General features: G+C 40.6%; 1 protein-coding gene across 4 annotated transcripts in view; it reads right to left on the bottom strand.

The window, feature by feature from the left end:
• C7H10orf90 (chromosome 7 C10orf90 homolog) overlaps positions 1 to 22,750 on the bottom strand; it is a 169,161-nt gene that overhangs the window by 82,201 nt on the left and 64,210 nt on the right. For 2 of the 4 annotated variants that reach the window (XM_045023697.1, XM_045023699.1), the window contains one exon: positions 17,227 to 17,630. In XM_045023697.1, the coding sequence (XP_044879632.1) occupies positions 17,227 to 17,551 (325 nt within the window). In that variant the 5' untranslated portion in view covers positions 17,552 to 17,630. Of the gene's footprint in view, positions 1 to 13,099; positions 13,125 to 17,226; positions 18,193 to 22,750 lie in introns of those variants that run through there. The other 2 variants (XM_045023698.1, XM_045023705.1) reach the window with 2 other exon arrangements.

Here is a 22,750-nt window from a genome sequence, read left to right as displayed (position 1 = left end):
GGCAGGGACCGGGTATGCGGGGCCGGGCAGGGACCGGGTATGCGGGGCCGGGCGGCGGGGACGGGCAGGGACCGGGTATGCGGGGCCGGGCGGGCGGCGAAGCGGAGCCGGGCGGACGGGCGGGCGGTGAAGCGGGGACCAGGTATGCGGGGCCGGGCGGGCGGGGAGGGGCAGGGACCGGGTATGCCGGGGCGGGCGGGCGGGCGGCGAAGCGGAGCCGGGCGGACGGGCGGGCGGCGGTGAAGCGGAGCAGGGTGGGCGGGCGGCAGGCGAAGCGGGGACCAGGTATGCAGGGCCGGGCGGGGACGGTCAGGGACCGGGTATGCGGGGCCGGGCGGCTGGGGACACGGTGGGTCGGGGACGCGGGGAGCCGGGCGGCTGGGGACGCGGGGAGCCGGGCGGCTGGGGACACGGTGGGTCAGGGATGCGGGGAGCCGGGCTCGAGATATTAGGGTTCGGGGAATCGACATAAGGGATGAGAAACCCATAAGACAAAGAGGGAGTTTGGCGGTTCCACTTGTAAAACGTCGACTTAATAGGGTTGGCAAGTTAACCGAGGTCGAGATAAATGGGTTCGACTGTAATTATCTTATATAGATAACTGCAAAGTATTCAGCATAAATTCTTTCAGAATCTTTAACAAAAGTATATAAAAATAAATAGTTTAAATACATTATATGAACTAAGTTTTTCTGCACATTAGTTCCCTACACTGTCTAGTCCAATCCATGAGCCATTTTTGTGGACATCTATCCGTACAAAATGCATTGATAGCTGCAACAACATATAGCCATGATTCTCTCTTTATAGAGAAAGGTAAAAATAACTTACTTTGTTTAGATTACACTCTCTTCTAATGAGCTGGTTCATTGATTTCAGATATGCAGTCAATATTAGCGGGCATGTAGATGCCCAAGTATTTCAAGCCTGCAGGTGACCTTTTAAAGAAGATTCAAAAGGACCCTAGTTGGGAAACCTATTAGGAGGAAATGCACCTTATATCGCAATACCTTGCTAAATGAATCAATACGAAAGAGCATTACTAGGACAAGTATCAGGGGGTAGCCATGTTGGTTTGTATAAACAAAAACAACGAGTCCCATGGCACCTTAAAGACTAACAGATTTATCTGGGCGTAAGCTTTCATTGGTAAAAAGCCCACTTCTTCAGATGCAGGCATTATTATACTGACACATGAAGAGAAGGAAGTTACCTTACATAATGCCTGCATCTGTAATTTTCACTCCATGCATCTGAAGAAGTAGGTTTTTTACCAACGAAAGCTTACGCCCAAATAAATCTGTTAGTGTTTAAGGTGCCACCGGACTCCCCATTGTTATTACTAGGACAGTGGCCTGAAGATATGTGGGTGCTAAGAAAATAACACATTCTCGGTGTAATATACACTGTGGCCATTCTATAAATCTTCTTTGAGCTATGGGTTCCAAGATGAGAAAACATGAGAACATAACATGAAGTATGCCACTAAGGATTTATAGATTGACTGACTGAGTAGCTGCTGTCAATGATATTATGCAAAATCTGTATCCACTAATAAATTCCTCTTCAGAGGCAAGCACTACAATGCAAATATTTACTGTATAGGGAACCACAAAGCTTTGTTCCTATTAGAAATCTCTATAATGCCAAGCAGTTCACACCTATTTTCCCCTGAAAATTCTATTCAGTCTCAATATAGCTATATAACAACTACACTGCCCAATTAAGAGCTTCATATTTTAGTTATTTTACTCTCCAACACACTGTAAAAGATACAATTGATGTAATTTATAATAGCTATCCTCTTTTGTCGCTCCTTACTATAATGTGAGCATTCAATAAATTCGTATTAATTATGAAACAGATACTGGCTTGGAAATTCCACTTTCTTTTAGTATCAGCTAAATGCAGGTACCTTGAGCCTACCAGGAGTTCCCTGTTTTATAAATAAGATGGTAAACTGCTTACTGTAAAGTGAAGGGATACTGACTCTATTCCCATGCCTTTGCCCGCCCTCATATTTATGGGATGACATTTTAGCAAATGTGGTAATAAATTATGTTTTCTGTACTGCGGTCAGAAATCCGGAGAGATTTATTGTAAATATAAAATGCGTGAATAATATCAATGAAATTAGTATGCACTGATACATAGCAAGTGATCACTTAAATCCATTTATTACAATGTGCAGGCTAGACAGTTCCCTATCCAATTCTTTAGCTGGAAAAAGCATGTATTTACCTTGTAAATTTGTAAATCAGCATCAACATTCAGCTAATTGGAGGTTTACTGTCATTAATTTAGCTAATGTACTTCTTCATACAAGAATAACTTCCAGTTGCCTCTCTAATTTAACCTTTCTTTCAGCCCTCTTTTTTTTTGCTGTCACACAACCAGCAATTCAGAGCTCACAAATGACCTTCAGTGCCCCAGTCATGGCAGAGGCATCTGTGGTAGAAACTTCATAGATTAAATACTGCAGTGTTCTCTTTGATGAGTTTGCAGGATTCTCTGCCTTTAGTTACTGACAAGCTTAGGCTTTGATTTTTAGCTTTATGCACTTTATATTACTTTATGTTACAGAAAGAATAAGTGACACACAAGAAGATTATTAGATTTCTGCATACATAGACATACAGTAGAAAGAGCCACACTGACAAATGTGGTAGGACAGACTGACTTTTTAAGATTCAGGAGAGGAACTGTCCAGTGCCAGTGCTACTTATTATTTCATTAGTGAAGAGTGAAGCTGAATGCAGGTTAAGTTGAACAAATGGAATTTTATTAAACCCTGTGGACTGCTATGTCCATGTGGCGGAGTTGCTTTCAGCCTAACTCCTAACTCCACCAGTTCCCTTGGTATGTTGTCCATAACACCCCCTTCAGAGAGCATGGGCCCTTTGACTCCAGTTCCATTGCTCCCTGAATCATAGAAACTGTAGGTCTGGAAGGAACCTTGAGAAGCCATCACATCCAGTCCCCTGCACCCGGGCAGGACCAAGTAAACCTAAGCCATCCCTGTTTTTTAAAACAGGATGGACAATCTCCAATTATGGAGATTCCACAACCTCCGTGGGAAGCCTGTTCCAGAGCTTAAATACCTTTATAGCTTGAAGGTTTCTAACCTAAACCTCCTTTGCTGCAGATTAAGACCATTACTTCTTATTCTACCTTCAGTGGACATGGAAAATAACTGCTCACTGTCCCCTTTATAACAACAGCCCTTTACATTGTTGAAGATGGCTAATAGGTTCCCCCCTTAAACTGTTTTCTCTCAAGACTAAAATTGCTCAGTTTTTTTAAATCTTTCTTCATAGGTCAGGTTTTCTAAACCTTTTGTCATTTTTGTTGCTTTCCTCTGGACTCTCTCCAGTTTGTCTACATCTTTCCTAACATGTGGCAACCAGAATTGGACACAGTACTCCAGCAGAAGCCTCATCAGTGATGAATACAGTAGGACAGTTACCTCCTGTGTCTTACATACAATATTTTTGTTAATACTCCCCAGAATTATATTAGCATTTTTGCACCCTCATCACATTGTTGACTCATATTCAATTTGTGATCCACTATAATCCCCAGATCCTTTTCAGCAGCACTATGACCTAGCCAGTTATTCCCATTTGAACTGTGCATTCGACTTTTCTTTCCTAAGTGAAGCTCTTTGTATTTGTCTTTATTGAATTTAATCTTGTTGATTTCGGACCAATTTTCCAATTTATCATGGTCATTTTGAATTCTAATCCTGTCCTCCAAGGTGCCTGCAACCCTTCCCAGTGTGGTATCATCCACAAAACGTTATAAGCATACGCTACTACATTATCATAATACACCCATTACTTGAACAATATGGAGTGGTGGTGGGGGGACTGAAATAAAGGAAGTGGTCTTGGGGCAACAGTTCATATGTTGGAAAAAATCAAACCACTAACACTGTTACTTGGGATTGAGACTGATCTGCTAAGTGCAAAGTAGTATCCCCTTTCTCCTGTCTGGTCAAAGATCAAGCGGACCCATTGTGGCTCCAGCCTCCACCTCTCTCCCATACCTTCCAAAGAGCAGGGCAGGCTTAGAATCACAGTTCCCAGGACAGCCGTTACTATCACTGCAAAGGGGCAAGGTTGTGGCTCTCTGACCCTGCTCTCCTTTGCACCAACAAGCTCAGATAGGCCAGCACAAGGTGGTGAACTCTCCACAGTATCATGCTTTCTTCTGAGCCCCAAGAAGAATTCTGGAGGAGTCAGCTGGAGTTCCTCCTCAGGTTCCGGTTACAGTGTGGCTTCTTCTCCTCCAATTCAGGTTGTGGCTTAAAGTAATAATCCAGCCCAGAGCAAGAAATCTGCAAGTAAAGTTTAGGGTCATTGCCTTTATGACAAAATGATTATACCTGTGACCAAGTATATAAACTCCACACTGGAACTGAAGGGGTTAAGGAGCAAGTCTGGCCACAGGAGACCCTGCCCAGCCACACCTGCAGAGCAAGCTGCAGCTGGACGTGATGCTTAAAAGGGAGCTAGGCAGTGCAGAAGGGGCCTGACAGGGCAGGAAGAGAGACCTTCCCTAAGAGCTCCTGGGGAAGGGTGCTGCAGAAACCTTCTTCCAGAGAGCAAGAACTTGCTTGCTGAGCCCATAGTTGGCTGAACTATTATCTTTTCCTTTACTACTGTGAGGCAAACTGTAAGACTTTGGCAAGACAGCATGTGGTATGGAGTGGCCAGAGGACGCTACAAGGCTGGGTGCAAGACATTGGTACCTCTTACAGGGCTCTGGGCTAGAGCCTGGTGGAGTGGGAGGACTCTGGCTTCCCTACCAACCGCTCTCACTAAGAGGGGCATGAAAACTCTTGATTCTAAACTCTCACTCCCTGCAGGAAGGAAGGGAAAAGGTAAAGACCCTTGGAAATCCCTGGCTTGGACTGGACACCTGCAGGGGTCAGTAGATGGACCCTATATCTTCCTTGGAACCCAATCATAGTGGAAAGAGATAAGACTGATTGGTGACCTGACTGGAGGGTATGGTCATCTTCCATCAAAATACAGACCACTACAAGGTGTGATGATAGCTTAGCAGAAAGATTAGAGTCATAGGCCTAACCCCTTAACCAGTTGGCAATGCCACCAGCAAACACCATCCATCACAACATCATGTTGTGCTTCTTTGACTTTGTGCCATGCTATTGTGCTTTGTCAAACCCAAAGAGATTTGGGGTCTGTTTTAAAATAGAGTTTGCAGGATGGCAGATATCCTGACAACGGTCTGCCCAGGGACAAAGTGCAGAAAAAAAGGCTGCATGAAGACTGAACCTCCCCCGGGGAAAATAACATTGTAGAAAAAACACTAAGACATACTGTTTAATTGTTGCTTTTAGGAAGAGAAGTGAAAACTAATTTATCAAACAAACTACAATCTAAGAACTTTTTTATATATAGTACAGCAAGAATATTTGGAAACTCTGACAGTGTGTATGTTGCATGATACTTTGCTAAACTTACACTATGTAAATTGTGTGTGCATGGATTGGTGTCATCTTTCTGCCTTTTATATATTTGAATTTTGTAGGGAATGCACATGCTACAGTAATGGGTGCTCTAGAAAGGCATAAATACCAGAAGCTCCCGTTGACTTCAGTTCAGCTGCTTAGGTGCTTAACCCTTTCAAAAATCAGGCCAAATATTTAGGTGTGTAAATATGGATTTAGGAGCCTAACCTGAAGTACTTACTCTTGAAAATATTTAATGTACCCCTGATCACCATAGTATCTGAGCTATTCTCACAAAACCCCAGTGAAGTAGGGAAATTCTGTTTTCTCCAGATGTTGAAGAGAGGCAGAGAGAAAATAAGTGACTTGCCAAAGGTCACAGAGGAAGTTTATGATAGAGGAAGGACCTGAATCCAGGTCTTTTTATGCTCCAGCTAGCACCCTAACTATTGATCTTCCTTCTGCTCCTTGCCTTGTCTAAGAAAAAATAATACCCAAAATAGGTGACAATATTTAATATACAATAGGTCATTGATTGGTGGACCTTTTCTTCTACGTACAGGGGAATGGATTCAATCTCATAACTAGTGTTTATGTCCAACTACTGTACTATCATCCTTTCTGGTAAATCATCGGGAAAGTATTTGTGGTATGTGCTAATCAGGAGACTCCCTCTGTCAGGTCAAATATTTCAAATTACTTTGTAAAAGTAACCTGTTACAGCTGAATGCCGCATATCCTTCCAAGAATACCATCCCTGTACCCCACCAACTACAGTATAAAATCAAATTTCCCCAAACAGTTACATATAATACTCTGATCATATTACCCAACTCTTTTCTGATGACAAAAATCACAAGCTTGCAGGGTGAACAAAGCCACTGTCTGCCAGATCAGTACAGACCTTGACTGTCAGTGGGCTACCTTTTTAAGTCCACGGGACCTCCAGCTCCTGCAGCTAGACTAGAAGAACTCTATTAGCACTGTACTCCTGGCACCAGTAGATTCCTAGTCAGTTTCACTCTGCAGGTGGCACTGATGGGAAAGCACTTGTTCTTAGAAGCCCAGCACTAATAGAATTCTGTTGCAGCTGCCAGCTGGTTCAAAGACAAACTTAAAAGAAGCAAAAGAGAGCTAAAAAAAGAGAAATAAACAGAAGACAGTCATCAGAACGTGAGTGAGGGGGAAACAAAGCAGAGGGTAGATGTAGAAATAAAAGACAGACTGACACAGAGGAAAAACAAATAGAGATGAGGAAAGAGACAAACTTGGAGAACAGTAAGTAGATACAAATAAGGAGAAAAACTATAAATGGTCAGGTGAGAGGTGTACAGAAGTAGGGCGCAGGAGGAGAGAATGGTACTTGGACAAGAATTTTTTTTCCTTTACTTACCTTAGTACCCTACAAAATATTTATTCTGAAAATTATATGGGCTACCAAAGAGATATTGGAGAGCAACTAAATTTTCACTTTTGGCAGCCATTAGGCTCTCAAGTGCTGGTAACGTTACACAGGAAATTCTTCTGCGTAAGGGAGAGAAGAAAAACAAGAATGGAGGAAGGAGAATAGGCTGGGTGAAAAGATGAAATAAAATAAAAATCAGGGGAAGGGAAATTTGGAAGGATGAAGGGCAACCAGAACTTAAACATTTTCGAGTCCAGAATTTGGGAATGAATAGAACAAATTATGAAAAAGAGGAGAGGAGAAAAATATGGAGAGGAGGAAGTAGGGGAACCCACCCTCCCAACAATCAATTGAAACCCTGATAAATAAACAAGCAGGGTGGCCATGAATCTTTCACCTCTCTGGAATTCAAGTTCTTCATTGACTGTGAACAAAAGGGGAAATAATGACATGAGCAATCCACACAAACTAGAGCCAAGTTTTTAACTTCAAATTCTGAATAGCTTAGTAAGAATAAACCAAAGCTACCAGGCCCCAACAGAAGTGCGATGATTCATTATGATTCATGCTGGCAGCATAAAACAACAAACAAAACAAACAAGGATTAGGAAATAAAAGAGGAATAGTCTTTTAAAAGCCTCAAAATTATGGGGCAAGTTTTTTTTGTTGAATTCAAGTATGCTGCCTTTTGATAGAAGTAGTTCTCCATTCATTATAGTTATACTCACGACTTCTCTAACATTTCCTTTTGGTTTGGTTTGTCTCTCCTGGCCAAATATGTACAGAGATGTGGTAACATGCTCCTTAGAGCTGGGCCTAAGAACTTCAGCTGACAATTTAAATTGGATGACAGATCTGTTTCCTGTGCTGTTTATTTATAAACCCTTCAATACTTCTGCATAATCAATAAAAATATAACAAATGCAAAGTTGGATGCCTCATGCAGAACTGACCTGGTTATGAATTTGGTGCTATTAGCAGTGCTCTTTCAATGATGCACAGTTTAAGTCTACTGGACACCAAGGCTGGCTCCAGGCACCAGCGCAGCAAGCTGGTGCTTGGGGCGGCCTTAGGAAGGGGGCAGCGCATCCCGGTCTTCGGCAGCAATTCAGCAGCAGGTCCCTCACAGGGGGAAGGACCGGCTGCTGAATTGCCGCCGAAGAATGAAGTGGCACGGTAGAGCAGCCGCCGAAGTGCCGCCGATCATGGCTTTTCTTCCCCCCTCTCTTTGCTGCTTGGGGGTGGCAAAAAAGCTGGAGCCAGCCCTGCTGGACACTCAGATATTTTCAGGCTTTTGTTTTGTTTTTTTGTATCTTTGACAACCAAGGGTGAAATCCTGGCCCCAATGAAGACACTGGAAATTTTGCCACTGATTTCAAAGATGACAGTATTTCACCCAAAGTCTTGACAACACCTATCTACCAAGCCACGGTTTTATTATCTTCTGCTCCATTCAAAATTTGTTCTGTACTTTGAATAGTAGAACTATCCCATTCCCCAGATCTGATCTCAAGCATCCATTTTGCTTCGGGATTTGTTTCCTTGCAGTTTCACTCTGTTTGAGCTTGCTAAAGGAGACTTCAGTTATAACAGCCCATAGTTACATTTTGTTCTATTTTAACCAAGCATAAGCGAGAACCCAGGATGTTTCTTACAGATCTATAGCTTTTTTCCTCTTCTCTTAACTTCCTGTACTGAGGGAACTGGGGTTATTTAGTCTGCAAAAGAGAAGAGTGAGGGGGGATTTGATAGCAGCCTTCAGCTACCTGAAGGGGGGTCCCAAAGAGGATGGAGCTAGGCTGTTCTTAGTGGTGGTAGATGACAGAACAAGAAGCAATGGTCTCAAGTTGCAGTGGGGGAGGTCTAGGTTGGATATTAGGAAACGCTATTTCACTAGGAGGGTGGTGAAGCACTGGAATGGATTACCTAGGGAGGTGGTGGAATCTCCAGCCTTAAAATATCTAAGGCCTGGCTTGACAAAGCCTTGGCTGGAATGATTGAGTTGGTGTTGGTCCTGCTTTGAGCAGGGGATTGGACTAAATGACCTCCTGAGGTCTCTTCCAACCCTAATATTCTATGATTTCCCTGTGCCACTTTCTCCTATATACAAGCACTGCTTACAAAATGCATTTCATTTAAAGAGATTTTTTTACACTGTCCATGAATGTTACACTTCCAACAATTAATGGAACCTGAATTTTACAGATGGATCCAAGCCTCAACATTTGGAAGAAGCAAGAACAGAGACAAGATCATAGAAAAATCAGAGTTGGAAGGGACCTCAGCTAGTCCCACCTGCTGCTCAACACAGGACCAATCCCCAACTAAATCCCCAAATGGCCCCCCTCAAAGATTGAACTCACAACTCTAGGTTTAGCAAGCTAATGCTCAAACCACTGAGCTATCCCTCCCTCCAGCTTTGATTTTGGCTCTGGTTGCATAACTGCTCCATAATTTGGAGATGGTATTAGAGTAGAGCTGATCAGATGTGGGGAGAAATAAAATCAGATAATGAATGATGAAAAATAATCATATGTCAATGTGAACAGCTCAGGGGAAGGCTTTGCTCAGTATGCAACAGCAGTAAAAAAAAGCAAACCACACATTAGAGTGCATAAACAATGGGATGGAAAATGCTAAAAATGTAATCCTGTCTATATATAAACTGATGGAATGCCAGAATACTGTGTCCAGTCCTGGTCCTCTGGATAAAATTTTCACAAGTGCCTAAAACATCTAGGTGCTTTTGAAATTTTTACCCTCTATCTCTAAAAGGAGTTCATTAGAGAAGGTTCAGAGATGGACAACTATTAGGAGCATGGAAAGACTTCCATAAGGAGAGAGAATGTAAAGAGTAGGCCTGTTTACTTTAGAGAAGTGGGGATCAATAAGGGGCATGATAGGGTTATACAGAACACTGAATTGAGGAGAGAAGGATAGTCATGTGCACCTATTTACCCCTTTTAAAGTCCAATAACAATAGGATAATCACTGAAATTGAAAGGTAGTAAATTTAAAACTGACGAAAGTAGATGCTATTTTTTTACATAATGCAGCATTATCCTATCAAACTCATTCCCACAAACTGAGGCCAAGAGCACAGTAGGATTCACAAAAGGATTAGACATTTGTATAGGTAATGGGAACATCCACAGTTACATAAGGAAAAGGAACACAAATAAACCCTCATGCTTTAGGGCATAAGCCTGCCTCTAACTTAGAAGAGATAGGAAGAAACTTCCCCTTCATTGTCTACTAAGAGGTTTCTTGCACTTTCCTCTTGAGCTTGGCCATAGTCACTGTCTAAGCAAAAACACTGGATTAGGTGCATCACCGTTCTGACCCAGTATGCAAATTCCTCTATTCCTATGAATAAAGGTGTGAAGTTTGTTGAATAACGTATTTGATGAAAACTCAACCAACTACACATCTGAGCTTTGGGTTCTGTTCCATTTCTACTGTTATTAATCATTTTAAGTGTTAGCTGTTTGGATTTCCCCCCGATCTTTTCCCTGCTGTAGGTTCCAAGTTCTATTAACAACGGTAGGTTTGGAAGAAGCACTTAAATTCAGGATTCTAATCACAAATAGAAGTGTAGGTGGCAGAGGTTTCGTGTGAAACTCTGTCATTGTTCGAACTCCAGCTGATGATCCATAGGCGGAGGTAAGATTCAGAATACTTGGCCTCTGAGCCTCTTGAGATTTGCAAATCACTATTTTTTGATCCTTCTATCTCTGTTACTCTAATAAACTGTAACAGGAGTGTTGCATAGCTAATTGCCCATGTCATGCTGAAAATCCATCCCACAATTTACATTCAAGGTATTAAAAAGCCTTGAATTCCTTACCAAGTGAGTGATTCCATGGTGATGAAACTGTGAAAAGCTGAGGTTCCGGGAATTTTGTAGTCAACCAAGGATCCTGCGTGTGTGTGAAATTGTAGGCAATTATATTTGATCACTGCTGCAGAAGTTTTTGCTGAACATATTCAAATTTGTTATAGAAATCCGCCTGAAGTATTACAAAATTCCAGGGGCCCTGATTAAAGCAAATTCTGTCTACAATCTGTAGCGCTGCAGAAAGAGTCTTGAGTCCAGTGAGAGTTGTGCATGATTCGGAAATGTCAAGCACCAGAACAACAAGCAGCAACAACAACAAATTAAAGAAATATAATGTCTCAGAAAATATTACTTTGGAATTCCAAAGCAATCCAAAAGGGAGTAGCTAACAGGAGGGCAGAAAGGAAAAGAAAAACATTAAAAATAATAATGCAGATCCCAATGTGACTAGCAGGCAAACTAGCACATTCAAAAGCCAGACAGGTAGAAAACATCCAGGATCAAACCTTAATGATTTTGCAGTGGTTGATAACCTGCCAAGCTCAACTGCAATCTGCCTGCAACAGGATTCCCACCCTTTCCTAGCACAGCACAGACATGAGAAGCTTTTGTCCAAACTCACTCTTGAGTAGTAAAGCCCTGGGGCAGAAGTGTATTTACAGACAGCTCAACCTAGAATGTAGCATGAACTTTGTCCCAGGTTAAGTTATTTCCTGGGTTTATCCCTGCAGGAATTCCCGTTAATCACTCTGGCTCTTCCTTACCTATTTCTCTCTGTGAGTTGGAGGTCTCTTCCTTACCTTTTTAATCTCCCTGAGCTGGAGATAATGAGACCTACTCTAGTCTAACTGCCAGGATAAGTCAGCAAAATAGTTCTCCACTTCCACAAAGGCGCCAAAAGCCTGACATTCACAGTCCTTTACATAGTCTGTATCTGCCTGTATACTCTATGCACACACATTTATTGAAGAGGAGTTTCTTGTGGCACTGAGTAATTTCTATGTTGTAGCCTTGCCAATAAATCCAGAATCAACCAAATTCTGGAATCTCAGTCACAGAAGACAGAGTACCTCTCACAGGATCATTCCAAGCAGAGTGAATAGAGTGTAGCAAAAGAACAGGGGGTATGGGAGCTTCTGGGTCCTCCTTCACATGAAGATGAAAAGGAGCGCAACACAGACTCTCCCAACAACTCAGAGCCTATGAAAGATATATGGGAAGGAAAGAGCGATGATGATGATGATGAAATCTTCCTTTGTGGTATCATGTTGCTAGTATAGGTGTGACTATGGTATTGATAAAATGATGTAATTATAGAGGCATCAGTCATGAATCCATATTAAGGCTGAGTTTTGCCGTTGAAGCAAGGATTCAACCTCTCTGTTATGGGTGAAGAATATAGTGTCTTCTCCCCAAATGTACATGACTCACTCTTTGAGTAGAGAATTAATTTTCTGAGATTTTACAGGTAAATCTGTTTCTGAGTTTAAATGAATTTTTAAATGGATCCTGTAAGAAATTTAGCACTTCTCGGGGCTTTTTATGTCCCGAATAGTCTCAGTAATTGATGCTATGGCATCCAGATGATCTTACCTCTCGTCTGTAATGGTGCCATAAAGTAAATAGTAAACTAATCTAATCAATTTAACCTAATCTGGATCAACAAACACTGAACTATTGTACTTTTATAATTATTATATAGGATAGAGTTAAGTTTGTTTGGGTTCCCTAGCTGTACATTTCCATATGTTTAAATAAGTTTAACCTTAACTTTGAATTATCTGTTGTAGAAATGCTTGTAGCTGGAATAATTAAAACATTCTTGTGGTTTTTTAATCCTTAAATTGCTTATATGTACTCTCAACTTTAACTCCACTTTACTGTAGGGTTTGGTTTTGGTTTTTTTGGTCTGGCATATTAGTATATTAAGTTTATATCGCCCCTTCCCTGTATTACTAGAGCACCGTTAGCCCACCATGCTATCAGATCATTTCTCTAGGTATATTATTTCAGTTTTTACCCATTCTGGCACAAAATGGCATTTTATTTAGCTAACAAAATACAACTATATGTACACCAAATCTGAGTCTGAGAAAATAAGACAGTGATAATATGACTACTCTGTGAATAACATGTGGCACTATCTACAGTAAATTTAATGAAGGATAATAAATAACATTTCTAAGTATGTACATTTCTCTTGCCTTTTCTCCCAAAGGCTTAACAGTTCTTTACAAACTGTGTACACACAGCACCTCTGAAGTGCATCCCCCTTTGGGGTGGCTGGAGGCAGCCACACAGGTAACCAGCCCATTTCAGCATGGGGAGTGAGGCAGGGGGGGAAGGGGGAATATTAGTTTAAGAGAACAAGACAAACCTCTGTTCATAGAAGTCCTGTGGGATAGTTAGAACACATTGCTTGCAGGCAGACTGGTTCGTAAGCAGAAAGCTGCTGAAGAGAATGTTTTGGTTCAGATTACATTTTCTGTTTGGAGCCCCTCTCTGTATTTATGGTCTCATCTGATAGGCCAGCTTGTCAAACTGCACAATACAGTACTTACCGTATATATCTGGGGAAGATGAAATGCTGTTTATACTGCCGGAGTCTGAACTTGTGACTCCAAGAAGTATCTCACATAATCCAAACCCGATGCCTTGATCACTGAGCTACGATCACCACCTAGTGCACACATGCCTATAGGTGCTGAGTATCTTCAACTCCTGTTGACTCCAATGGGAATTGCATGCATTATTTAATATTCTCTCTGTGGTAGTAGTTAGCGGACAAAGCCAGGTCAGGGCTCATTGTTCTAGACACAGTACAAATTTATAGTAAATTACAGTTCCTGCCCCCAAAGAGCTCACTGCTGAGCGGACAAACAAGAAATTAAAAATGGATGAGACAAACAAGCAGAAAAGGACAGAGTACCAAAACAATAGAGGTTTAGCACAGAGGAGTTGTGTGCTCAACTCTTAACCAGTCAGTAGCAGTAATCTCTGCTCACCACCTGCCTAGTTATAATCAGATGGCAGATTTCTATATGTGCTCATGGCAGAGTTGAGTTTTAAGGCAGGATTTGAAGGAGGCTGCATCAAACTTAGGACATGCAGCACCTAGCAGGGGTGCTCAGCACCTCATAGGATCAGCCTCAACATAAAAGCATCACACACACACACACACACCAACTTCTGCTGTACATGTTAAATATTTCCATACACCTACATATGTAAATTGTTTGCAGGAGGCCAGAAACTGGAGGCATTTCTATGGCTGGAGGAGTTTCATAAAAGAAACTATAGCAACCCTCCTAAGTCTACTGGAGAAGCAATGAGCAGTCTGATATATCCACTCTGGCACTTAGTTTTCCCTTGCTTTCTTCTGCCTCACACTAACCATTTAATTTCATATGGAAGTAGGTATATGAGAGAGACACCCCCATACCGTCCATGGAACACCAAATTAAATACTATAGTGCATGTTGCATTGTGCTGATTCAGTTCTGATTGAACCCTATCGCAATTGAGTAAATATTGGATATCAAATTCCCCTGATAAACTTCTTTACTCACATCATTATCCTTACTGATTTATTGCAAAAATTGAAAACTATTCATTTGTTTTATTTTAAATTTTAACAAATTGAAGCAAAGAAAAATAATGAACACTAGAAGACAAGGATGCAACAAATCTGCATGAGTGGGTAAAAATAATATAATAAAACTCAGCACTTAGCAAACAAGAGAATTATTTTCATGTAACAGATCAAAAATTAGAGAATTAGTCAAGCTGTTGTTTGCTATCTAATGCAAACACCATTACAAAAAGCCAACAGGTGTTTCATACCATCTGCAAATGATACATTATCATCCAGCACTATGGTTTTATGATATTCATAGTATTGCTCTTCCATTTTGTTCTTGTCCTTTCAAAGTACACAGGAGAATGTTTCCACAATGTGAATGTTTTATCACTGCAATGTTTACATTTCAACAACAACAGCTCTGTTATCACTGCTACCATACAGGTCGAGGGTACCCAGAGTGTCTAGGACTGTTTGTTATTGTTATCGTCATACAGAGTTTCTCAATGATGAATTTTCACAATCGCCCACTGTAATGGTTACTGGTTAGTGCACAGGGAGTGTACATGTTCCCCGGCCCTCTGCTGGATGGAATGGCACACCTCCGCGTATGTGATCAAATCTGCTCTAGTTACCTACCTGCTGTGTATATAAGCACCAGTACACCATGGGATAGGTTACAAGTGCATATGGAAACTTGCATCTCTTTGCGCATCAAGGTGTGAGCAACAGAGCAATCTTAGCGCCGGTCTACACCTAAAACTTAGGTTGACTTAGCTATATTGCTCAGGGGTATGAAAAAGTCACACCCCAGGAGACATAGCTAAGCCAGCCTCAGCTCTCGTGTAGACACTGCTAGGTTGACAAAATAATTCTTCCATTGATGTAGCTACCACTTCTGGAGTCACTAGATTTACTACAGTGAGAGAAAAACCTCTTCCATCGCTATAGCAGGTGTCTACACTACAGCAGCAAAGCTGCAGTTTTGCTGCTGTAGTGCAACTATACCCATAGTCACCATGCACCCCTGGGGGTTTTATTCAAGACCAAAGGGAAGGCTCCTCTCTGTATTGTTTCATAGACAAAGAAGCAGGTTTGTTTCAGTGTTTGTTACCACACCTCTGGGACTCTGGAGAAATCAGTGAGCGCCTGCACCCCCAAACGCACCACTTTTCCCTGAGCTCCCCATGGGTCAATTTGATATAAGACCTAGTACTAATACAGCTAATAGACCCTTTTGTTTAGCCCAAGTGATTGGAACCTGTGTTTCTGGCACAGAAGCTCCAGAGTTCCATTTCCACTAATAACTATGAAGTCTTTGGCAGGCATTGAGTCATTACATTTCACTGGGGAGAGACACCAATTCTACCTGTGTTATAGTCCAGTGCTTAAAGTAGCTTGAGATGGTGTCATGGTGTTCTCTATGCTAAATGATGCACCTACACCAGTGTAAAGCAAGGCAAAGTTTGCATGCTTCATGTACTGAAAATTAATCTCTTTTACAAATAAAATAAATTAAGGTGAGTAGTGCTGTTCCACTGGTAGCACATCTCTACAATAAATCATGTGCTTCTTGTACCTTGTTACTGACACATCTAATATATTGTTCCATTTTTCTTTTTTGTACTTTTTAAAACAAAACAAAAAAAGACATTCTGTAAACTCTAATTTAATCATAACACTTTAAGGCATTTAAACACATCACTAAAAATAACCCTGCTGCTCAAATTACATTGCACAACAGTCACATAAGGCAGTCAGTTATTTCCTGGTAAAACATGGGCCCTCTGCTACAATCCTTACTGATGTGAGTAACTCTGTTGAATACAATAGGTCAACTTATGTGAACACTCCTGTGAGTAAGAGTTGCAAGATCACACCCCATATTTGTGTAGCTCTGTCTACATATCCTTATTTTCATCACTTTTTGCATAAAATTTAACTAGCAAATTGCCTTAGTACATTGCCTTAATACATGCAGATATCTGCTCTTTTCAATTCTTATAAATATGATTCCTCTGGACATGAAATAAAAAGATTGTTTTCTTCACCTTGACAGTTATGGCAAAGTATATCAAAAGCAGAATATGCACCAAAACAATCAATATTTTCACGAGACAAAAGTTAATAACATTTTGGCCTCATCTTAGAAACTGATTATTTATTTCCAATTCTTTTTATTATGAAAAATTCTACTTAGTGCATTGACTTGTGAGTTCTATTGGAATAATGTAAATACTACTGTATTTTAAATACTGAGTTTTTTTTCATTGCTCAATCAAGACTATGGAAAATGTTACAGTTGTAGTGGTGTTAACAAATAAAAACTTTCAGATGCTTTTCTTCCTTACGCTAATGGAAACAGACGCCAAACACTGCTTATGTAATCTATAAGAATGTTACACTGTTCTCTATTTCTATTCCCAGATTAATCAAAAATGTGTTTTACTGTACAAAACAGCAACAATACAAGGTGTACATAAATATGCAACTTAAAGCAGAGAACCAAAATACCTTCTGCGGAGTACTATTCTGATTTCTTTTGGCCTCTCCAGTTTGATACTGTGTTACATTGCAAGAAACCAGATATTGGATCAAAGATTTATTTTTTGTTTAAATCTTATTAGGATTTGACTGTCAGGGAAAATTTATTTTAATAATGCAGACCAATTTTTAGAATTTTTTATTTTAACTTTTAAAGACAATTGCTGTTACATCTTTTCTAGGGTTAAAACAATGTGCAGAATTGTGAATCATCAGTATTATCATTTTTATGCTTTTTTTAAATCTATTTTAAAATAAAAACAAGGCAAGCTATTCAATATTGCTTTGCAAGACACAGAAAAACATTGCACATTACATTTGCCATGAAATATAAAACAGTTTCCAACTAATTTGGAAAAGCTCAACTTGTACAAACTTACCAAAGCAACATTCTTTCTCCAAAGAGGAGTTGTTTATGGTAAAGTAAATTTGAGAGACAAAAGGCTTGGTTTCCTGGGTCCATTTTGAATAAGGTTTAGCTTTTAAATCCATCTGAATGTGTTCTGTACAGTTCAGGAACATGGGTTTCCTTTCTCCAGAAGGCATAATTGTGATCTCTAGTCTGTTTCTGTTGAAATGTTTTATGGCCTTGTTCTGACTAGGCCAGCAGCCACTTGTTGCAATGGTAACAGGAAAAGCCAGGATCTGCCTTCTCAGTCGACAGGCATGAATAATTAATGAATTTTCACCTCCCATCATTAGCATTCCATTCAAGCAACACAAATGAAGCAATTCATTTCTTCTTTTGTCTTCAAAAAAAGCTCATTGGATTAATGAGGGTTATCTGTGAAAATAAAACCTGAGTCTGCTGATTTATTTAGTCTGATTAGTTAGTATTTGTATCTCTAAATGCAGGCTTTATTGACAACATACATTGTCAGTGCATTTCCAACCGTATTCAGGCAGGCACTGTTACATTCAGCTACAGCAACTGGCTGCAGCCCATGAATGTTTCATTTTCTTGACTTTAATATTTAAGCTGGTGTTCTTTTTTCTGAGTGCCTTCTTGAGCAAAGTTCAGAACAGATCTAGAGGCATAATGCTTGCACATGCTTCTCTAATGATCTCTTGCTCTGTCAGATAACACTTGTTTGCAAAATCTTCCAGTTTTAATGTCAATGAGTGGGAAAAAATTGCAAAGAAAAATATCAGCTTTCAAAAAGTGATATTTTGGAGGTCATTTATTCCATTTTGACAATTTCATTGTCATCTAAAATTTCAGTGATAAAATAATACTAACGTTGATGTTTGTCAATCATTCCAGTAAACAAGAGAAGTTATCTACCACTGCTCTCTGGATCCTGTTCAAGAGACTGATTAGGGAAATCACAATGGGGGGAGGGATAGCTCAGTGGTTTGAGCATTGGAGTGCTAAACCCAGGGTTATGAGTTTAGTCCTTGAGGGGGCCACTTAAGGATCTGGGGCAAAATCAGTACTTGGTCCTGCTAGTGAAGGCAGGGGGCTGGACCTGATGACCCTTGGGTCCCTTCCAGTTCTAGGAGCTAGGTATATCTCCATAAGAAAAGAAATGTAATCTACTTCACCTATATAATATGTGGGTCAGCAACAGCTTCTGCTTTGTTGTATTTGAAAGCTGCAGAGATGTTGAGTAGCATTCGCATTACAATATGGCCCCTATACCCATTGCTCTGAGGACATCATCTTTTACTGCCACTAGTGCTGTTGACAGTTCAATAGCTAATTCTTTACATTGCAACTATTGTATTATTGTCACTACATTATTTATTCAGACTGATACCTTCTCTACAAGATTTTAAACAAACAGGATGACACAGGATTAACCTATGGTATACCTACAAATGTTTTCCTTCCTATCAGAATTCGTATTAGCAAACTAAAGGAGTTTGTAGGTAAGATCTCATGGAAAGCAAGTCTAAGGGGGAAAACATTTCAAGAGAGTTGGCAGTTTTTCAAAGAGATATTATTAAGGGCACAAGAGCAAACTATCCCACTGTGTAGGAAAGATAGGCAGTATGGCAAGAGACCACCCTGGCTTACCCAGGAGATCTTCAATAGTCTGAAACTCAAAAAGGAATCCTACAAAAAGTCAACTAGGTCAAATTTCAAAGGATGAATATTCACAAATAACACAAGTATGTAGGGACAAAATTCAAAAGGCCAAGTCACAAAATGAGATTCAACTAGCTAGAGACATAACAACTGGACATCTAACATAGTGAATGCTAGTGAAAATGAGGTTGGATCAGCAGCTAAAATAGGGAAAGAACAAATTAAAAATTACTTAGACAAATTAGATGTCTTCAAGTCACCAGGGCCTGATGGAATACATCCTAGAATACTCAAGGAGCTGACTGGGGAGATATCTGAGCCATTAGCGATTATCTTCGAAAAGTCATGGAAGATGAGAGAGATTCCAAAGGACTGGAAATATAGTGCCTGTCTATAAAAAAGGGAAATAAGGACAATCTGGGGAATTACAGACCAGTCAGCTTAACTTCAGAACCGGAAAGATAATGAAGTAAATAATTAAGCAGTCAATTTGCAAACACCTAGAAGATAATAAGGTGATAAGTAACAGTCAGCATTGATTTGTCAAGAACAAATCACATCTAACCAACATAACAGCTTTCTTCAACAGGGTAACAAGCCTTCTGGATAGGTAGGAAGGAGTAGATTTGGTATATCTTGACTTTAGTGAGGTTTTTGATACTATCTCAGATGACCTTATAATAAACAAACTAGAGAAATACGACTTACATGGAGCTACTATAAGGTGCGAGCATAAATGGTTGGAAAACCATACCCAGAGAGTAGTTATCAGTGTTTCACAGTCATGCTGGAAGGGCATATCGAGTGGAGTCCCACAGGGATCAGTTATGGGTCTGGTTTTGTTCAATATCTCCCTTCGTGATTTGGAAAATGGCAGAGAGAGTACACTGATAAAGTTTGTGGACAATACCAACCTGGGAGGGGTTGGAAGTGCTTTGGAGGATAGGATTAAAATTCAAAATGATCTGGACAAACTGGAGAAATGGTCTGAAGTAAATAGGATGACATTCAAGAAGGACAAATGCAAAGTACTCCACATAGGAAGGAACAATTGTTGCACACATACAAAATGGGAAATGACTGCCTAGGAAGAAGTACTGCAGAAAAGGATCTGGGGGTCATAGTGGATCACAAGCTAAATATGAGTGAAAAGTGTAACACTGTTGCAAAAAAAGCAAACATCATTCTAGGATATATCAGCAGGAGTGTTGTAAGCAAGACACGAGAAGTAATTCTTCTGCTCTACTGCGTGTTGATTAGGCCTCAACTGGAGTATTGTTTCCAGTTCTGGGTGCCACATTTCAGGAAAGATGTGGACAAACTGGAGAGAGTTCAGAGAAGAGAACAAAAATTATTAAAGGTCTAGAAAACATGACCTCTGAGGGAAACATGACCTCTGGAGAAGAGAAGACCAGGGCCATCCTGGGGCAATTTGCCCCAGGCCCCGCAGGGGCCCCCATGAGAGTTTTTCGGGGCTCCTGGAGCAGGTCCTTCATTCACTCCGGCGGCCCTGGAAAACTCTCGTGGGGCCCGGGCCCCCAGAGCTTCTTCTGCTTTGGTCTTCGGTGACAATTCAGCAGCGGGGGGTCCTTCCATTCTGGGACCCGCCGCCGAAGTGTCCCGAAGACCCACGGCGGGTGGTCCTTCCACCCCAGAACCCGCCACCGAAGTGCCGGTATATCTAGAACATATTAAATTATAGCATAGAATTTGAAATGTTTGTAATGTTTCAGATTTTTCATAGTTAAATATATATTTTATATAATAGTACCTAGAGAAACTATATTTTGTGTTTATGGAGGGAAAGGGTGAGAATTTGAGTACAGAACAGGTTTGGGAGTAAGGAGATCCAGGACTGAATGTCTACTGGCATCTTCAAAGTAGCTATCACTATAGTATCTAGTTGCTATAGTTCGACTGCAGAAAATCAGTGAGATGTAGACAGCAAGTCAGTTGATCAACCAATTCTCCATCCTACCCTCTGGTTTACCCATTATTGCTAGCTGTCTTTCAGTGTGTGGCCTGTTTTTTCCCCTTTACTTCTCTGGTTCTTTGACAAAGCCATCGACACATTGCTGAGAAGGCCCTACCAACAGTTCCCTCAGTCTCTGACTAAGTGAGCTTCAGTATAACAAACTAGCTGATTCTAGATACTGTGATGAGTTGTGGTAGTGAGATAGTTTAGGTGTATCCCTTTAAGGCTTTGTAGATCAGTAGCAGTGCAAAGCCTTGATTTACAATGGGGTTATGCATTCTACTGTGACATTGTTTCCCATTTGTATTTTTAAAATACCAGAAAAAAACAAAGTATTTTTAAAATGTCAAGCTGTGAAACAAATGACAAAAGCTAGAAAATTCAAAGATAATGCGGATTCCTTAACTCGAGCCATTAACTCAGGAGCATGTCTTAAGCCTAGAATGGCAGCATTTAATTGAACTTCCAAGCTTTTATTGGTTTGTGTCTTGCCTAAACATTTTGCACATTTAGGGGGCACATACTGATGCATTATTTTGTAAGCTGGTGGGAGGTACACCCAAAGAAGATAAAATGAAGCCCTAACTGTAGTTCAGTCCAAGGCTCTTTGCTCACATCTGGTTTACTACAAAAGGAGTCAAAGCAAGAGCAAAGAAACTCAGAATACTTGATTCTAGCCAGCAGAGGTATTTCCATCATTTTCCAAGCTAGACGAGGAGATGACACGCCCTTCCAGGGTGTCCTACCCGGTCCCCATTGAAGGACTTCCTTCAGGGTCTTACCTGAACACTCAACTTCACAAGACCAAGTCAACAGCACTCCTTTATAGAGTTTCCAACAGGCAGATACATGATTCAGTCAGCTCACTGCTGTCATCCTGTGCCTATTCTGGAGTCTACAGTTCCTACTAACCCCCATGCTTAAAGAGGCTGTATTCCCCCAGCAGACTCACTGGCTGTGTCTACACTTACATATATAGATACATAATTATTGCAGCAACAAGTTATTTATCCCCTAGAGTGCAAAGCCTCTTTTGGATAGATGATAGATGGGTTTAGTAGCATCACCTTGGGGACTTGTATGATACTTCCTATTATAAGACTCTGTTTTCAATTGCTTATAACTTTGCCAAACTGTAAGCCTTTGAGCTGAAATTATCCATGTCACGTGGCTGCCTTAGGTTGAATTTTGGCGGGGGGGGGGGGGGAATTTCAGCTAAACTGGTTCAGCTGTTTCTAAGAATGAGTTTAGCAAAAGATCCATCATTTTCCCCAAGTTAAAAAATTCTGGAAACTATTTCCTTCAGAAGCTCTAGCGCTCCCCGTGCTCTGGAGCAAGTACTTGAAATTTGGCATGGGGTCGCTGTTGTGCCAGGCATGTGCCTTTTGCTCTCCATGGTAAAAGTCAGCCAAACTTTAGTCAAGTCATAAGCCTTTGAAAAAGTCAGTTCACATGTGGCCGGTAGAAACTTGCTGCAGATTAGCAGCTAAAGTCCCTGAAGATTCCATCTGCAGAAGCAACCTTAATTCTGGCATTTCTTAACTTTTGAGTGCTTGATTTTACAGATTTAATAATGTTCTTTTAACACATGTTTTTCTGTGTAATATGTTTATAGGCACTTTCAAAAGATCCATTAAGCAAGTAGCTTTGCCTACACATTAATACAATAACATCCTTTGTTTAGTTTTTTGTGCATTTGTCTTATTTCTGCTCCATTGTTTGATACATATAATTCATGCATTGTATAAATCAGTACAATGAGAAAAAAATAACCTTAAGGTAGGTTGCAAAGACAGACACAGATAGTTGCAGCAGTACAGATAAATGGGCTACAGGTATAGTACGCTGGCTTATTTTTTCTATGCATTAAATAAAGCAACTAAATATTCACTTACAG

The sequence above is a fragment of the Mauremys mutica genome, chromosome 7 (genome assembly GCF_020497125.1).
Source record: "Mauremys mutica isolate MM-2020 ecotype Southern chromosome 7, ASM2049712v1, whole genome shotgun sequence".
Lineage (NCBI taxonomy): Eukaryota > Metazoa > Chordata > Testudines > Geoemydidae > Mauremys > Mauremys mutica.
The sequence above is the reverse complement of the archived record's forward strand: the minus strand, read 5'-3'. Positions and strand labels throughout refer to the sequence as shown.